The sequence below is a fragment of the Syngnathus floridae genome, chromosome 12 (assembly GCF_059516105.1).
Source record: "Syngnathus floridae isolate MCC-2025c chromosome 12, RoL_Sflo_1.0, whole genome shotgun sequence".
Taxonomy (NCBI): Eukaryota; Metazoa; Chordata; class Actinopteri; order Syngnathiformes; family Syngnathidae; genus Syngnathus; species Syngnathus floridae.
In genome coordinates, this window is record NC_142424.1 from 578,045 (window position 1) to 595,709 (window position 17,665).

Genomic DNA, 17,665 nt, shown 5'->3' on the forward strand with positions numbered 1-17,665 from the left:
TGCTCATTTGTTTGTATGTGACTGATTGCCAATCACCCATTTGTGTTTGTGTCGCAGACGTCGCGAGGACGACGCATAGCGGAGATGAAGGCCGAGTGGAGGTTGCATTTTTGTCCCACTCTTGGGCGGGCGCTGCATTCAAAGGTAAGTTCAACTTTTTGTTTGTGCACAACTGCGCAAGAACGCGAGGCCAACAAATTCATTCGTTCACATTCAAAGAGTTTTTGCTGTTTGCTTTAAAATTCGGAGAATACAAAGATATCCAAGACTAGAGAGGGAAAATGACAAGAAGAGAACAAGAAATAATAAGTCATCAAATGACATGAAAATATTTGCAAGTCAACATGTTATTAGCAAAAACTATTCGAAAATACAGCTATGTCGTGGTTCAATTCAAATGTTTGCATGTAACAGATGAATACATTCAAGTTGTACCCAAAAGTAAGCTTCAAAATCTATAGGTCTTCAAATTAAATGCAATTCAAAGTGAAACACAACTGAAGCGTACTTGGCCAGTAATTCATTGGTGCACCACAAGAGGGAGCCTGAGAGTGTCACATTGAGAACCACTTGTCTGGTTAGGCACTCCTCTACCAACAACTCAACTCCAAACTCCTTCTTGGCAAATGGGAAGAACTGAAAAGTTGAACATGTGAAATTAGAGTCTCCACGTGTGGAAGGCAGGCTCCCTCTAGTGGTATGCAAAAGAATCACTGGATTAAAGCTTCAAACTGCTTAAGGTTGAAGTGGCTTCAACATCCAGTGCAGTGCAATTTACTTGTACTTTAAGACGAAAGGCACATCTGAGTGCGCTCATAGAATTTGACAATTCCTCTTGCGTTTGAAGTGTCTTTGCTTGCGGCGGAAAGCCAAAGCCTTCTTGGCGGCCTCCCGGAACACGTCGTCCACGTTCTCCTGGCACTTTGCCGAGCACTCCAGGTAGAGCTCGGCGTTCATCTGCTGCTGCGCGGCCAGGCCCTGCGTCCCAAGGCAAACCACACCAGATGAGCAGACGGCGAGCCCGCAACTCGATCAACGAAAGGGCTATCGTTTGCGAGGCCATTTTCAACGACACAAATTGTTTGAATCGAAAGGAGCACCGGGGTCGTCACCTGCGTATAGGTGACGGGAGCCTGCTTGACGGCCTTGAGCCTCCTGCAGCACTCTTTGTCCTTCCTGAGGTCAGTCTTGCAGCCAATCAGGATGAGCGGGACGTCCGGACAAAAGTGCTTCACCTCCGGGTGCCACTGAGCACATGCGCACCTTTTGACATTTTTTGCCGCATTGCTGCCTCCACGCAAACAGCAGTCTTCAATGACGCGAAAAAGCATTTATGCGTGAGCGGAGCCCGGTTGAATGTGATTGAATATTGAACGTGTCCCAGGGCCACAACTTGTCCCACCACGTCTGTTCAAGGCCCCGGTGACCTTTTTTCCGAGAAGGCGGCGGTGGCTTCCCAATCTGCTTTTGGGCTCAAAGTCCGGCCACAGCGAAAGCGCCGTATCGGTAAGTTAATCATAAGTCAAAGAACGCGTGCGTGCCACTCCCAACTTGCAATTCCCGTTTGAAGAGTAAGCGCGAGGCGAGGCGAGGCGAGGCGAGGCGAGGCGAGGCGAGGCGCCTTTCACCTTGATGGTCACGTTGTCAAAACTGGTGGGGTTGGTCACGTCGAAGCACACCAGAATCACGTGGGCCTCTTGGTACGACAGCGGGCGCAGCCTGTCGTAGTCCTCCTGGCCTGCGAGCACAAACGTGACGGCGGCGGATGGCAGTCGGACCGGTGGCAAAGGCCAGGCCCGAGGGCCACATTTGGCCCGCCGTGTCATCTTACACGGGCCGCAAAAGCAACCTTTCAGGATCCTAACAAAATTCCAACTTTGGAATAAATGATGAGATTTTGCAAGATCTTTTTGTAAGCTTTTGACACGAGTTTGAGCAAGACTGCTACTGCAAAGCGGCCTGCGGTCAAAACCAGTTTGCCACCCGCAGGCTCGGAAAGCGACGGGTCGCGCACAGACGTGCGATGACATGCGGGCGATGTTGGCGTACGCGCGACGTGCAAGCAAACCACATCCTGGCTTCGGCTTCCTCTTGGCAATGATGTCACACTCTCTCTGCACGACAACAGACGCGGAAGATGTCCGCTCGCATGGTCGATAAAATAAACATGTTCAAAGTAGTTGATTTTGCGTTCACTGTCATAAAACGTATTGCAGATGATATGGAGGGACTTGAACGCTCGAATCAAGCGAAACTCGACAAGTGGCATTTTCATGCTTGTCATTGCGATTTTCCTCCAGCAACTGGGGGGGGGGGAGTTATCTTTTTCTTGACTACTTTTGCCTTACCTGCCGTGTCGTACATGTTGAGCACCACTTCTTTTCCTCTAAGGACCACCGTGGTGGTGACTTTTTCAAACACCGTCGGAGCGTATTTCTGTTGAAAAGGGGAGGACAATGACGAGCGGTGTCTACATCAGATTAGCCAGCCCGTCTGGTTAGAACACGCGGCAGATTGGGATCTCCTCACCTCTGGAAAGTAATCTTTGGCATACACCATGAGAAGCGAGGTTTTCCCACAGCCGCCATCTCCCACAATGACGGTCTTGAGTTCCTCAGCCTCCCTGCCGGTGCCGGCATCCTTATTTTGGGTCATCCTCCTCGTCAGTCACAGGACCAGCTTAGTCGCTCCGTCAAGGCCGTGCGTGCCTGCGGAAAGAAATCACACGGGCCGCTCTGGATGTTGGAGCACTTTTGTCCGCTTGGCGTCGAGCTGCCGACAGATGGGCCCTCACCTTTGGAGCCCGCGTGCCGGTGCTCAGCATCCGAGCGCACCAACGGGCGGCACTGGAGCGCCGCGCGCCACGCAGCGCCGCGCCTACTTCCTTTTTTGCAATGTGTCATTGCATGGGCGGGAACTCCTTTTTGAGCTTGTCCACCTTACTTTCTGCCATGCAGATGCGATGCCATGCAATCTGGAAGACCATCTTCTTTGACGTTCAACCGTTTGGCTCCATTTGAGCCATTTGGACAAATTGGAGACATCAAAATGGTGGCGTATTGTGGTATGGCCACCGGGCCGCATATGGTCCACTCCTGTCTTATTCCAATCGTGTCATATTTGCTGCATTTAATGAGCTATTGTTTCCTTTTGAAACTGCAAAATTATGTTTTTCGATTCATTCTTCTCAATAAATCATTTGTTGGTTGTAAATAATATATTCATAAGGTACATTTAAAACTATATCGTTTTAGATCATTGGTTATTTCATAGTAAGGTGAGTAAATACTGCAATTGAAATAGGATTAGAATGAGCATGAATTATTTGATTACAGCACCATTTTAAAACGGACCCATATACTGTAGTCCCATTTAAAAATGAAACATGACCCAGCTATATATATATATATATATATAGTACTTGGTAATGCTCCCACAAGTTTATTTCAAAAGAAATACATCAATTACATGCAAGCATTTAGACATAGAATAGCAAATAGCAATCTCCATTCGATTCTTCCAAAGCGATTGTAAGACTAAAGAACAAATTGATGTGACAAAGCGTAAAAATAAGCTTAACAGAAAAGGGGGCTGATGATTCAAATGATAACGCTCTCCATCGATTAAAAAGGAGCGATTCCGTCAACATACAAAGCATCCACGGGTCTTTTTCGTGAAAATCCTCAACAAAGATTGGCTTGTATTCGCCACGCAGGGAGGCAGCCGTCCAAGCGCACCCCGCCCGCCCGCCCGCCCGCGCTCGAGCCTTCCACTTGTGTTCAATGGCGGGCGCAGCACGAATGGGCGCTTGTTTTTTGCTTTTTGCTTTTTGTTCCTTCCCCCCCAAAGCCTACGGACAATAGGCGACAAACTGTTCGCTCGTGTTGTTCACCTACACGCTTCTTCTTTGCTGCATGTGCGTGTATGCGTTCGATTATAAGGGCGGGGAGAGCGAGAGAGAGAGCGAGCGAGCGAGCGAGCGAGCTGGGGGATGGTGGAAGTCGAAGCTCGGAGAAACGACAACCCCGTCCGTCCGTCCGCGCGGGCGCGCGCGCGCGATCCATCCATCCGCTTCCTCCATGTCGGAATGCCCAAAATAAACACGGTGAACCGGAAAGACAGGCCGCTCGGAAAGCCGCCACACAAACGAGCAGACCTTCAAGTCACACCCAGATACGCGCATCGGATTTGGTTGTATTTGTGTTTTGTGGCCCGTTGACATCTTTTCGAGGTTGGTTTTCTTTCCAGCCCGGTCAACAACAGCCGCTGCAGCTGCCGACTTCACATGACCTCATTTGGCAAGCTTGCTAAGCCCGCCCGCGTGTTGCCCTGGCAACGTGCACAACAGCTCCCATTACCGCCTTCCGGTTTGGGTGTTACATAGCCGAGCGTCGCCATCTTTTAGAAGCCTCGATTCGTCGTCAATTCGCCCATTCCTATTCAAATGACAGACACGTCGAGTAAAAAACGCCCCGTTTGAGAGTGGAAATGTGGAGAATTTCCCCTCCCCCATCGTCCCTGACGTGCTCGAGGACCTCACCCACCCAGCCTGAAGAACAAGACCGTTGCGCTTTTGCGCTGCGTCGTGGTGTGTGTGTGTGTGCGCGCGCGCGCGCCGAGAAGCCATTTTGAGAGCGAACAGAGCTGAGAAACTGCTCGTCACTTTTAAACCTACAAGCCACCTAAATGACTATTGGACAAAGGGAAAGCAGTGAAAAGTCCCAAGATTTCTCCCCATTAAGATTCGTTTGCGTTTCACAGGCTTGGATGACATATTTTGAATACCAGCTGTAAGTCGACAATATTCACAAATACAAAAGTACTGTTACATGAATTGTATATGGAAAACTGTTGATGAATCTCACTTGGCAAGCGTTCACTGTCCTCTCATGAGAATGCCTATATGTAGATTTAAAAAAAAAAAAGAAAAACTGGCAAAACAATGAAAAGTGTTTGGAAAAAAAAAAAAATCAATTACCTTCTCAAATAACATTTCCTTGTACTTTGAATGCGGTGATGCTTAGCGAGTGGTCGATGTGGAAGACGGTTTAAAGGTTGATCTCATCCCGTCTTGAAGGAGAGCGAGAGAGAGATGGTTTGCATATTGCCCAAACAGATGATGGTTGAAGATGCGTTGGTTATTCGCAGGCTGGGGGGGGGGCAATGGCGAGACGCACTCACTCATGATTTGATGTGATCTTTTTTCGTTTGGAAAGAGCGCTACCTTTTGCCCTAATGGATTCCTTCCTTTTCAGGAGACGTTTGCCCATGCCTTACTAATGACATTGTCGGAGGATCCGAAGATGGAGCTGAAATCGTTCCTCCTGCTTTTGTGTCATGTAGGCCTGCTCACTCCATTTGAGGTAAATATCGTCAAGCGTGCTCCCTTCTTCTCTGTCCAGGGACGCTGTAGACCTGGAAATTAAATGTGCCCTTGAAGCAAGGTCATTTGCTTGTTTTAAATGGCAAATGGGAGCAAGCAAGAACCAATCCTGCCCAGAGCAAAGCTCCAAAATCCCACCTGATTCTGTTGTGGGAGAAAATGTTCAGAGCCATTCATCAAGGCAGTTGTGTTCTGAATTAAATGGGGAAATCGTAACCAAGGCCACCGACGACCAACACTAGTATTCACCTCGAGGCTAGCATATTGAATAATGATGCTACCAAAAAATTCAAAAAAATCTTACTTGGTTTTAGGACAAGAATAGTTTAATGAGCAATACCTTGCATGCCTAATTCACATTACAAACATGGTAGATGATCAGAAAACTGGACTTACTCATTGCCACTCATACAAGGCCTCAACTACACATTCAGATACTTAAACTGTGTTTTTCCTGCTCCTCCTCCTCCTCCTCTCAAAGTCATTAAGCAGTTTATTTACATGTATTTTAAGAAGAGAAAACTATTTGGGAGTGCCACGTGGCCTGGCTTAAGACAAAGATGGATGATTCCGAGCAGAGGAAAAAAGGCTGAAAATGTTCACAGGGTAATTACATCCAGTACATTCTCTTCCTTCTTCTCAGTCCCTTTCAAAGGAAGCAATCTTAGGATCTTATCATAGTCCATGAGAGGTGAGGAAATCGAGTGTAAGATCCCTTTTTGGAACAAAGGAAACCCATGTAGGCCATTAAGTCCCTGTGTTTTTCAGGAAAATGGCTGCTGAGAGAGAGCTTTCAGGCCCTCGCGCGCTCTCTCTCTCTCTCTCTCTCGCGCTCTCTCTCTCGCTCTCTCTCTCTGCTGTGTGTTGAAGGACTTCTTGTGCCTCCCTCTAATAGCAGACGGCGCCTCGTGGTGCTGCACCCTGATTGGCTGGCCAGGCTGCCCGCTGTTAACCAGCCAATTGCCCGAGCACTGGAGAGAAGAAAACAGCAGGCAATGTCAAATAACACGAGTTGCCTGCCTTAGACAAAACAAAACCTCAATCAATTAGAAAAAAGAAGAAAACCCCGGCCAACTAAATGCAAACACACTCTATTGCCAGTCGTGCATCTCGAGGCATCGGCTGCGGGCAGAGATTCAGATTAGTCAGACGGTAGTTTTCTTGTTTGAAAAAATGACATTATTGTCTGTCTGTCAAACGCTTTTATTCACATTTTTAATCATTTGGCTGAGCGCTGCAAAACCAGACAAAAATCAGCAGGCAGTGAAAAACAAAAGTCCAAACCAAAACCAACTAACCAAAGACAACAACGCAAACCATGTCCACCAAATGAATATGCAAATATGATCAGGGAGGCGGCCAAAAGGGAAACAGCAACATCCAACGTGCTGCAGAATTTCTGCGAATGCTGCCTCTTTAATATGTGGCAAAAATCTCTAGTCATATGTCTGGGTAGTTTGGTCAAGCGAACAAACAGGAGCCAGTTTCACAATGAAGAAGAAGAAGAAGAAGAAGAAGAAGAAGAAACAAAACCGAACCAACTCATGTGGAGAAAATGTGTCAGGCAGGGTCTGATCAAATAGTGAACTTTGGCCATCATTCCAAAAGGTCTGTTTTTATGCAAATGCAAGGGTGCTCTTGAAAGGGAAAAACAAAAAAAAAGTCAGGAGAAACTCATGAGAACATCTGAATTTTATTTGGAGTTAAACTGTGACAGCTTAAATGGTGGCAGATGTTTGTTGACTCCCATTTGACATGAGTTTGAACGTGATTGGTTAATTCTGAAAACAAACGCGGCGATAAGACGTGCACTTGCGCAACCCCATTATATCACTTATTACTTCCCCCTCAAAGATAAATAATAACGAAATAAATAAGTCTATTGAGTTTTAAAGTCACATTTAAATATCTACATCAAGGGACACCGGACGGGTTTTATTCATATTTCATTGGCGATTCTGATAAGGGTTGGCAGCCAGTCAAAAGCAAACTCTTTGGTAAAGCAAGTCCTATATAATGTTCAAATTAAACGTAAACACGTCGTCAGCTGACGTTCACCATGGGAAAAGACACTACAGTATTTCTTTGGGGTGATGCAGTAACCAGCTCAAAACGGCCTTCTATATTTGAAATGTCTTTTCAGATTTGGACTATTGCTGTTTTGGAAAAACAAGGAAATTGCCGTTCGATTTGATTGACATTTCGGTTGCGAGTCGAACGAGTTCATATCGAACGTTTGGTCAATGCGTTCAAGTGGAAGCAGATTCGTCAAAAGCGTGGAGAGACGGTCAACCTGACACGGAAAAATACAGAAACATATTCCCGAAAAAGTCACACGCGCACTATATATGTATACATACATACATATGTGTGCGTGTGTGTTTGTATATTTTTTTTAACGGAGAGTTCTTAGCGTATCACGTTACACAGCGCCTTTGTCTTTATTCCACGAGCGGGTTGCAGTTGTCGTGGCGAAAGTGCGCCCGCCGTTTCGACGTGGGGCCAAAGCGAAGCTAAGCTAAGCTAAGCAAAGCTAAGCTAAGCTAAGCTAAGCGGTGTATTGTGGGAGAGACAGAAAGAAGCTACCGTACCCTGCTGAAGCTCCTCACAGCAGCAGCAGCAGCAGGAGCACAGACCCGAGCAGCAGCAGCAGCCACAGCCACACAATATGTGCGGGCTCTCGCTCAAAAAGGAGCCACTTCCACCCTTCTTCCAGCCAAATCATGTAATGTGAGCGGGGCGAAAAGCGATTCCCCTTTATCTCACCGATTCAACAAGAAAGGATCCCTCGATCGGGGCGAATCATGTCCAAGCCGGGGGAGAGAAACAAATTGTGCGAGGACCATGGCAGAAAGCAGAGTTCAAGTAAGCCCCCCTTTTCTTTCGCCACCTTTCGCTCAATTGCCTTGCCGAGCCACACCAAGTCACGCATGTGTAAGTAACGATTTTAGTGCAAGTGCCGCGGACGAGGAAGGTGCTTGTGGTGGCGAACTGGTGGCGGCGGTAAAGGGGACGAGCGGGTTGGGGCGAGCGAGCGATCGAGCGTCCGTGCTTTAGCCGCCGCTGCCTCACGTTAGCTCGGCTTTGCCTTGCCCTGTGTGTGCTTTCAGCGTTGGCCAACGGCACGGACGCTCACCCCGGCCCGACGGAGAAGCGGAGTCACAACTGGAGAAGTTTCAAGTTGATCATCGACCCGGCGCTCAAGAAGGGATCGCACAAGCTGTTTCGCTACGATGGACATGCTTTCAACATGCCCGTAAGTGGACGGCCGCCGCCGCCGCCGCCGTCAAGCAGCCGAGCCCCGTGACGGCAGGATCGCTCCTCCGGACTCAGCCTCCATCATCGCTAACGCGACTTTACGCTACTTTGTTTACTTGTCGTCGGAGTGAAATAGTGCTTTGGGTGGATGACAGTCAGCAATGTGCTCCCCGCCTCCTCCTCCGCAGAACCCGGGGATGCCACCGGTGGACAGCGTCAGAGACCCGAGGATCGGTCGCCTTTGGACCAAATACAAAGAAACGGACCTACCGGTGCCCAAGTTCAAGGTAGTCTTGACAGCGACTCTTTTCCTTGGGGTAAAAGGTGGGTGGGAAAGCAGGGGTTGTCATAAGTTCCAGACACACCCCCTTGCTCTTATTTGGGCTTTCTCGTGCAAGAGAGGGCAACCTATCGTGGCCGCTCTCGATTTACCAATCCAACAAATGTCTATTTGGGATTAGCGGCGTTTGTCGGCATTTCCCGGACAACTGCTGCATTGTCGAGTCCCCTAAAAATCCACTCTCTCACTGAAGATCGACGAATATTACATCGGCCCCGTGCCCCCGAAGGAGGTGACGTTCGCCCGCTTGAACGACAACATCCGCGAGGGCTTCCTGACGGACATGTGCAAGAAGTTTGGCGACATCGAGCAGGTGGAGATCCTTTACAACCCCAAAAACAAGAAGCACTTGGGCATCGCCAAGGTGCTCTTTGAGAGCGTCAAAGCGGCCAAGACGGCCGTGCAGATGCTGCACAACACCTCCGTGATGGGAAACATCATCCACGTGGAACTGGACCCCAAAGGTAAACAACTCCGGACTTGTGACGGCGTCTGGCTTACTTTGGGCGACAGCTGTCATGTGATCACCTGGGAACTGAGGGCTAATTGAATTTCATTGAACGTAATCCCGGCTCCCTCAAGCCCCTGGCTGAGGGCGCCGGCGACTCCCCAGTGGGCCTAATTTCAGCCCTGTAAACAAATCCCGCCCCCAGCAAATGGCATTTAGTTGAAATGCGTGCGTGCGTGCGTGCTCGTATTTATTGACACTTTGGAATCATTTGAATTTCCAAGGGTTCAGCTCATCTGTGGATTTTCCATGAATTTGTTGCAGCCCCCCATGAAACTTTAAAAAACGTTTGAAATGCGGTCCCCACCCATTTGTACATTTTAACCTCGTTTTAAAGACTGAAATGTTTTGAACCTTTTACCTGTCTTTTCATTGGATTTGTTCTTTGACTGGGTCAGTGTTTGTGACTTGTTAACCGCGTGTTCATTGTCTCTTAACTGTTCCTCAGGTGAGAATCGCCTTCGGTACTTCCAGCTCCTGATGAATGGAAGCTACACGCCGCGGACGCTGCCTGTCGGCGTGGAGGAAGCCAGAGAAGTTTCCCCTCGCAGCCTGGCTGAAGCTTTACTGGTAAAAGTCGCCTCTGATTGAGCTTTTTATTTGGTGTGCAATTCTGGGTGAAATGTTGTCTTCGACGTCTCATAGCGCCATTTTTCTGCGTCCCCCTCCAAAGTCATGCGAACCCATCCGCCGCTTGTCGGAGAGCAGCTTGTCGGCCGCGGCGGGCCCGGTGCCGCCCGGCGGCGGCAGCACCTCCACCACGCCGCTGTCCCTGGAGACGGGCTACTCCAGCCTTCGGCAGGACACGCCCCAGTCCCAGGGGACGCCGCGCCAAGCGGGCACCCCCTTCTCTCAAGACTCCAGCTACTCCAGTCGCCAGTCCACACCCGCGTACCAGTCTGGCCGGGCGGAGAGCTCCGGAGGCTACAAGTCGCGGCGACACGAGAGCAAGTTCCAGGACGCGTACAATCGCAGACCCGAGAGGCCTCAGTACCGCAGCAACATGTACCGCGGCGCCACGTCCGAGCATGCGCCCTCCAAGCAGCAGCAGCAGCAGCAGCAGCAGCAGCAGCAGCAGCAGCAGCAGCAGCAGCAGCAGCACCTCACCCCGCCCGAACCCGCACATTCGACCCCCTCTTTCTCCTACACGGCGCCTCCCCCCACCACGCCCAACTTCAAGTCGGCTTTCTCGCCTTACCAAGCTCCCTTACCTCCCGCTTTCCCCCCGTCGGAAGCGACGTTTCATCACCCGTCCCAAAGGGAGGGCGAGTACCAGCGACAGCCTCAGCCGCCTCTGGCCGCACCCGCTGAGCTTTTGCCCTTAAAGGACGGACCCGAAACCCCTCCCGTCCCCGAGCCCCCGCCAGAACCGGGACCCCATCCCAGCACGCCTCCCCCGAGGACGCCCGAGCGCTGCCCGTCGCCGGGCTCGCCCGCCGCCGCTGCCGCCGAGCGCAATAGCCTGGACTCGCGCATCGAGATGCTGCTCAAGGAGAAAAGGACCAAACTGCCTTTCCTGGCCGAGCGAGACTCGGACACTGAGGTGCGAATGGAGGGCAGTCCCATTTCCTCCTCGTCCTCGCAGCTCTCCCCCATCCCGCCGTACACGGGCGGCAGAGCGCCCGACTCCCGGCCCTGTAGCACGGGCTTGGAGGACATCAGTCCCACGCCGCTGCCGGACTCGGACGAAGACGATGAGCCCGTCCCCGGAACCGCCTCGCTGGTCAAGAGGAGCGCTTCTCCCCTGGACCGCGACAGCAACGGCCAGGTCAAAGAGGAACATCCTCGAGCGCCCGCGGCAACAGACAAAATGGAGACGGTAAGCGCCATCTGTCGTCATCGCGTTCATTGTCAGGCCAGCGTAGTGGATTTGCGGTGACATCTTTTCCGCCCCCCCCCCACACACACACACACACACACACAGAGTCATCAGTCGTCCGGAGAGGACATGGAGATTTCTGACGACGAGATGCCCGGCACGCCGATCGCCGGCGGCGACTGTAGCAAAGGCATCGTGGTCAACTCGGCCGTGTCCCCCATCCAGACCCTGGCCCTGCCCCCACCGGGCTTCTCCCACCTGACCCACCAGGCGGGCTTCGCCATGGCCCACCACCACCTGGGCACCGTGCCGGGCCATCCGGCTCACCTGGCCGTGCACCCGCACCTGCTGCCCCACATGGCTGCCGCCTACGCGCCCGGCATGATCCCCATGGTCCAAATGGAGCTAATGAACTGTTTGCGGTGGGAGCAGTGGAGCACGGTGCCCATGTCCTTCCAGATGCAGCAGCAGATGCTGAGCCGCATGGCGCAGACGCGCGGCCCTTACCCTTACCCGCACTTCCTGGACGGCGCCGCTTCTGGGCCCTTTGCCCCGTCGTACCAACATCTATCCATGGGCGCTGGCGCCGCCGCGCACGGCGGGGCGCCGCCGCCGCATCAGTGGCAGCATCCCGGCATGCCCAAGTTCAACCCCACGGTTCCTCCCCCTGGATACGAGACGAAAAAGGAGGACCCCCACAAGGCCACCGTGGAAGGGGTGCTGCAGGTCATTGTCAAAGAATTGAAGGCCATCATGAAGAGGGACCTCAATCGCAAAATGGTGGAGGTGGTGGCTTTCAGGGCCTTCGACGAGTGGTGGGAAAAGAAGGAACGCTCGGCAAAAGTAAGTTGCATGCTTTCAAATTTGCTTTCCCTGGATTGGCCTTGAGGGAAAGGGGGGGGGGGGGGGGGGGGGGGGGGGACGAATCACGATTATTTTCCACTGCTGTTTATAGCGATCGATAAACTTACTACCCAAACTGGCCTTTGAATATTACTTTAACCAGAAAATGAATTGCCATCAGTTAAAAAACGTGACTGCAATGAAATATAGCTGCTCTTTCTGCTGTGTGCAGCTTGGCCTCAAGAGGGCGCTATAGTGTTTGCTTGAAAGTACACGTTTACCGTATTTATTCAGATCAAAATGTCAAAGTCAACTTTATTCAAATTAGGAAGACTGTGATGACTGTAATACTGCAGTCGATCCGGACGTACTTGTGGCATTTTTCTTCTTCTGTATTTTTAAGTATTTTGTCACTTTGCTGCATTGTAGTGTTCCATCCTCATGTTGTTCAAATTCCTAATATTCCTGTCTCAGGCATCCTCGACTCCAATCAAAGGTGCGGAGGGGAAGGAAGAAGAGCGACCTAAACCCAAAGAGACTTTGGGCTCAAGTCTGCTGGAGAACTGGAACAAAGGCGGCGAGGGTTTGGGTTACGAGGGCATGGGACTGGGCATCGGCCTGCGAGGAGCCATCCGCTTGCCCTCCTTCAAGGTGGCCAAAGCTCTACGCTCCTTTCCTTTCCTTTCCGTTCCGTTCCGTTCCGTTCCTTTCGTTCCTCCCAAGCTCGCCGCCTTTGGTGTTAAGCTTTGGAATGTGGCACGCAGGTGAAAAGGAAGGACCCGCCAGAGGCCGTCGCCGCGGGGGAGAACAAACGAGCACGGCCCTCCACTCCTGTGGATGACGAGTTGGAGGATGAAGGTAATTTTGTACTGTATTGTTTTTTATTTACGATAGCTCAAATCACTGTTCATTTCTTGTCATTTATATATATATTTAACTCATTTGAATAAATTCTAATATTGCTAATTAATGATCAAATAAATTCATTCATTTTGTGTTAGGCTTGCTCTCGCTTTTGCTGTGCTGAGGCTTAGGGTTAAGGGTTAGGGTTTGTGTTAGGCTTACTCTCGCTTTTGCTGTGCTGAGGCTTAGGGTTAGGCTTGCTCGGTCTGTGCTTAGGGTTAGGGTTAGGGTTTGTGTTAGGCTTGCTCTCGCTTTTGCTGTGCTGAGGCTTAGGGTTAGGCTTGCTCTTGCTGTGCTAGATCATTTTAATATTTGAAAGATTTAATTTGCCTAATTATTGGATTTTTTTGTACGTGAAATGTAAAATAAACTATATCCTGGAGGTCAATGATTGCACTCCTTATTTGTCATTGATCTTGGTCAGAGCGCGATCAAGATACGGCGGAGCTCCCGTTGGACGACTCCAAAATGGAGGGCGACGGCGTTCCCACAAAGCGGAGACACTCGCGCCCGCTTGACCTGGACAGCGAGGGCGAGGAGGAGGCGGACACGTCGGGCAAGGAGGAGTCGCTGGGCGACCGAGACGAGCGAGCTGACGAGCGAGCTGACGAGACGGCGCCCGGCGACAGGCTGTCGCCAAGTAAAGTAAGTGCGCTCAAGTCTTGATTGTGTAGACGGGAGGAAGGTAGGGGTGGAAGAAAAAAACTGTTTAGTACAGCGACAGCTTTGTTGATTTCTTTCTTCAATCGTGAAGTCACCCTGTTCTTTGTTTTGGCAGAGCGTTGACGAGGAAGCCAACAGAGACTCGTCCAGCGACAGCGTATCGTCGGACTCCTCCTCCGACGACGGTAGGTACTGCATTTTTACCCGACGGCCACGCCTTTGCCGTCGCGCAGCGTGTCATCTGACGCCGTCGTCTCCCTCCCGCAGAGTCGGCGAGCTCGGCGTCGTCCCAGAGCAGCTCGGACGCCTCGTCGGCCAGCTCGGACTCCTCCGAGTACGAGCTCAGCTCGGAAGAAGAGGTCTCGGAGGTGGAGTTGGAAGACGACGAGGCGGGCAAAGCCACCAAGACCTCCTCGTCCTCCTCTTCGTCGTCATCGTCGTCATCTTCGTCGGACGAAGAGGGAGAGAGGGACTCCAAGGCGGCGAGTCCTCCTCCGGTCCTTATCGGGGACGCCACGGAAGAGCTGAGCAGCAAAGCTAAATTTAGACCTCCGAGTCCTGAAGAGGCGGAGGAAGCGAAGGCACCGTCGCCCAAAGGTGGGATCTCTCAACTGCGCCATTTGTTGACTTTTGGGTTGTTTACAAAAAGTTAAAGGGAAGCGCGCTTGTGATTTTCTAGTCAAAGAGGAAGACGTCAGCGGCGATGAAAGTGGCGCGGCCAGGTCGGAACCTCGGGAGAACCTCCGTCCGCCCACGCCGACGGGCGCCCTTCCTTCCGACAGCGACCAGGAGAGCAAAGTCAAAGGTAAAGCGGAGGCCGAGGGAGCGGCCGCCACGCCCGTGGGAGTGACCCCGTGCCACCTCCGTTCCAAAGCCCCCCCGCTGGCCGCTTCTTCCACCTCTTTAATGTACCTCCCTCTCCCACCTCACCCCGCAGTAGAAGGTCGTTCCCTCCTCCACCCGCCCCCGGAGCTCCCCCAACGCGCTCGTCTGCCCGCCACGGACGAGGACGTTCCCCGCACGCCGGGCCGAGACCTGATGGAGCGAGCCCGCGGTCTGGGCAAGTCCCAGAGCACGGACACGGTGCCCAACACCCCAGGTAGCGACGCCCCGCTCACGGGGAGCAGCAGCCTAATGCTGGGCTCCCCGCACATTCCCGGTAGTCCTTTCTCCTACCCTGCTCAGTCTCCCGTCCTCAGCGCCGGAGTCCCTCGTACTCCGGGGCGAGACTTAACCTTCACCCCCGTCTTCCCTGACCCGGCCGCACTAAATCGAAAGATCTCCTCCGAGAGCCTGGACGAGCGTCCCGTGTTTAAGGAGCCGCCCGTCGGCGCCTTCGCTAACCGAGCCTCGTCAACAGGTACGGTCGCCCCCTCCGGAGACGCCGGGTCCGAGATAGCGGACGGCGTCCCGTCCAAACGCAAACCGGGACGGCCCAAAGGCAAAAAGACCCCCCTGGCCTCGGAGTCTTCGGAGCTGTCGCCTGACTCGACTCCTTTGCGAGACGGCCCCGAATCGGGGGTTCAGACGACGATGCTGCCGCCCGAAGACGGCTTCCTGTCCTACGAAGAGGAGGCCCCCGTGGCCACCAAGCCGGCGCGGCGGGCGCGGCGAGGCTGGGAGGAGCTTCTGCTGGACAGCCTGTCCCCCGTCACCACGCCGCCTCGCGCCTACTTCTCCAGACGCAGCGACTTTGAGGAGATGACCATCTTGTACGACATCTGGAACGAAGGCATCGACGAAGAGGACATCCGGCTCCTGCAGGTCACCTACGACGAGATGCTGCAGCAGGACAACGGCAACGACTGGCTCAACGACACGCTTTGGGTTAATCATCCGCATATCCTTTGCCGGCCGGCTGAGCAGCGAGCATTGCTCAAGCCTAAAGTCAACTTAGGTGGTTTCTTTCAAAAAGTACATTTTTGAGGAAATGTCGGGAGGTGGGGGGGATTCTTTTGTTTTCTTTTCGATAGTCGTCATTTTATAAGAATAGTCTAGTCTATTTTGGGGGGGATTAGATGCAAGCTGTGTCCCAGTCACGTTGTGTAGCAGCGCCCTCTGTTGGCAGCAAGGCATTCGTTTCCTTTCGCCCCAAAAGCCACAGAGTTCTTTCCTTGACGGCCCCGCCCGCACAAACCAACATCCCCCGAGTGAAGAAGAAGAGGCGAGATGACGGCATGAGGGATCACATGACCGGCTGTGCCCGAAGCGAAGGCTACTACAAGATTGACAAGAAGGACAAGATCAAGTATCTGCAGAGCACGCGGCTGCAGTCGGAGGAGCCGCCCGTCGACACTCAGGTGGGGATGCCTGCCGCTCGCGCTTTATTCTGTCCATTCTTTTGTCCAGGAATGCGGCTGATCTGTTCTGTCTCTCTGTGGCTCAGGGTATGAGTATTCCCGCGCAAGTCCACGCCTCCACCAGGGCGGGCTCGGAGCGGCGCTCCGAGCAGCGGCGCTTGTTGTCATCGTTTGCTTGCGACAGCGACCTGCTGAAGTTCAACCAGCTAAAAGTGAGCGCCCGCACGCACGCTCGCACGCTCGCACGCTCGCACGCTCGCGTTTGTCTTTTTGCCGCAAAATGGTTACCGACAAACGTCTGCGCTTCCAGTTCCGTAAGAAGAAGATCCGATTCTGCAAGTCGCACATCCACGACTGGGGCCTGTTTGCTTTGGAGCCCATTGCCGCCGACGAGATGGTCATCGAGTACGTGGGGCAAAACATCAGACAGGTGAGAGCGTCCGTGGCAACAGCCTTTTGTCAAATGGTTTGGGAACAAGAAAGTAGGTTGTATTTTTGGGAGGCTTAAAGTTGGTCAAGATCATTTTACGAAAATCAAATTATTCTATGTACATACACAATATATTTTTGTTGTAGAAAAAAAAAAAGTATTTTGCGCTCCAACTTTGCGTGGACTCAAGTCGTGCGTTTGGTGTCTGTGGTGGCCTTTGCGCGTAGGTGATTGCGGACATGCGTGAGAAGCGTTACGAGGAGGAGGGCATCGGCAGCAGCTACATGTTCCGCGTGGACCACGACACCATCATCGACGCCACCAAGTGCGGCAACTTTGCGCGCTTCATCAACCACAGCTGCAACGTAAGGCGGCCTCAGCCACAAGCTTCCTTCCTTAACTCCTTCCTTCCTTCCTTCCTTCCTTCCTTCCTTCCTACTTACTGACTATTGTGATTGCACTGTCCCAAACACGACAGATTGCATGCGGTCATGCATTTGTTTGTTTTTGTTCCAGCCCAACTGTTACGCCAAGGTGATCACGGTGGAGTCGCAGAAGAAGATCGTCATCTACTCGCGGCAGCCCATCAACGTCAACGAGGAGATCACGTACGACTACAAGTTCCCCATCGAGGACGAGAAGATCCCTTGCTTGTGCGGCGCCGAGAACTGCCGGGGGACGCTCAACTGAGCCAAACTGCCAACGTTTACCATTCACGGTGCTGTTCCATCCATTTGACTTGTTCACAAAAAGAGGCGAAATGGCGCGAGAGGATTTTCTTTCAACACCGATCGACCTGATGAACGTAAGCATCCCAACGGGGATCCGAATCTCCATTCACACTTTGTCTTTTGGAATCGAATCTCCATTCACACTTTGTCTTTTGGAATCAAAAGAAACGCCCTCATTTGACCGGAGTCGGTCGGGATCGGAGCAAACAAAAGGCAGGCGGCCGGCCCATGGCCGTTGCGTGCGGTGTCGCTGGCCAAAATTCACTTTAAGATTCTGCACATCAATTAAGCATTCGTTCGACTCCCATCGCGGTATCGGCGGGCTTCTGTTCACGTGTTATTCCGTCAGTGTTCCAACGGTTCTTGCGATTGCAAAAGAAAAAGAAGAAAAAAAAAGTCAAATGCACTTCCGCCTTGCCGGGCCCACGCGACTTCTCTCTCTCTCATTGACCCGCTGTCACAATACTGGAGACTTGCTTTCTGTTTG

The 17,665-nt window shown here is 52.1% G+C and overlaps 2 protein-coding genes across 8 annotated transcripts; one reads left to right on the plus strand and one right to left on the minus strand.

Moving 5' to 3' along the window:
• Window positions 1-216: 216 nt before the first annotated feature.
• Window positions 217-2,941, minus strand: rhof (ras homolog family member F). 2 transcript variants are annotated; one of them, XM_088392883.1, is made up of 6 exons: window positions 2,795-2,941; window positions 2,530-2,708; window positions 2,349-2,436; window positions 1,629-1,738; window positions 1,113-1,247; window positions 217-978 (listed from the first exon to the last, which is right to left on the minus strand). In XM_088392883.1, the coding sequence occupies exons 2-6, from the start codon at window positions 2,653-2,655 to the stop codon at window positions 814-816; spliced, it is 624 nt and encodes a 207-aa protein (XP_088249009.1). In that variant the 5' UTR covers window positions 2,656-2,708; window positions 2,795-2,941; the 3' UTR covers window positions 217-813. The 2 variants fall into 2 exon arrangements, with proteins under 2 accessions (XP_088249009.1, XP_088249008.1); XM_088392882.1 differs by lacking the exons at window positions 2,349-2,436; window positions 2,530-2,708; window positions 2,795-2,941 and having other exon boundaries at window positions 1,629-2,342.
• Window positions 2,942-4,375: 1,434 nt separating this feature from the next.
• Window positions 4,376-17,309, plus strand: setd1ba (SET domain containing 1B, histone lysine methyltransferase a). 6 transcript variants are annotated; one of them, XM_088392867.1, is made up of 19 exons: window positions 4,376-4,790; window positions 5,256-5,363; window positions 8,494-8,639; window positions 8,830-8,928; window positions 9,175-9,445; window positions 9,938-10,059; window positions 10,163-11,308; window positions 11,414-12,151; window positions 12,626-12,802; window positions 12,916-13,009; window positions 13,479-13,699; window positions 13,833-13,902; window positions 13,985-14,314; window positions 14,397-15,556; window positions 15,850-16,017; window positions 16,104-16,229; window positions 16,328-16,447; window positions 16,675-16,812; window positions 16,964-17,309. In XM_088392867.1, the coding sequence occupies exons 3-19, from the start codon at window positions 8,634-8,636 to the stop codon at window positions 17,135-17,137; spliced, it is 5,160 nt and encodes a 1,719-aa protein (XP_088248993.1). In that variant the 5' UTR covers window positions 4,376-4,790; window positions 5,256-5,363; window positions 8,494-8,633; the 3' UTR covers window positions 17,138-17,309. The 6 variants fall into 6 exon arrangements, with proteins under 6 accessions (XP_088248993.1, XP_088248991.1, XP_088248994.1 ...); XM_088392868.1 differs by lacking the exons at window positions 4,376-4,790; window positions 5,256-5,363 and adding an exon at window positions 7,136-8,248 and having other exon boundaries at window positions 14,397-14,816; window positions 15,078-15,556; XM_088392866.1 differs by lacking the exons at window positions 4,376-4,790; window positions 5,256-5,363 and adding an exon at window positions 7,136-8,248 and having other exon boundaries at window positions 14,397-14,522; window positions 14,655-15,556.
• Window positions 17,310-17,665: the final 356 nt, after the last annotated feature.

Bases quoted from the DNA above. Each gene is read 5' to 3' on its own strand.
- rhof (XM_088392882.1), bottom strand. From the start codon at position 2,030: ATGTCATCGCACGTCTGTGCGCGACCCGTCGCTTTCCGAGCCTGCGGG. The intron at 1,248-1,628 runs GTGAAAGGCGCC...GCATGTGCTCAG, and splicing joins TTGACAACGTGACCATCAAG to TGGCACCCGGAGGTGAAGCA. The intron at 979-1,112 runs GTGACGACCCCG...CTTGGGACGCAG, and splicing joins CTCCCGTCACCTATACGCAG to GGCCTGGCCGCGCAGCAGCA.
- setd1ba (XM_088392865.1), top strand. From the start codon at position 8,188: ATGTCCAAGCCGGGGGAGAGAAACAAATTGTGCGAGGACCATGGCAGA. The intron at 9,446-9,937 runs GTAAACAACTCC...ACTGTTCCTCAG, and splicing joins CGTGGAACTGGACCCCAAAG to GTGAGAATCGCCTTCGGTAC. The intron at 14,315-14,396 runs GTGGGATCTCTC...GTGATTTTCTAG, and splicing joins GAAGGCACCGTCGCCCAAAG to TCAAAGAGGAAGACGTCAGC.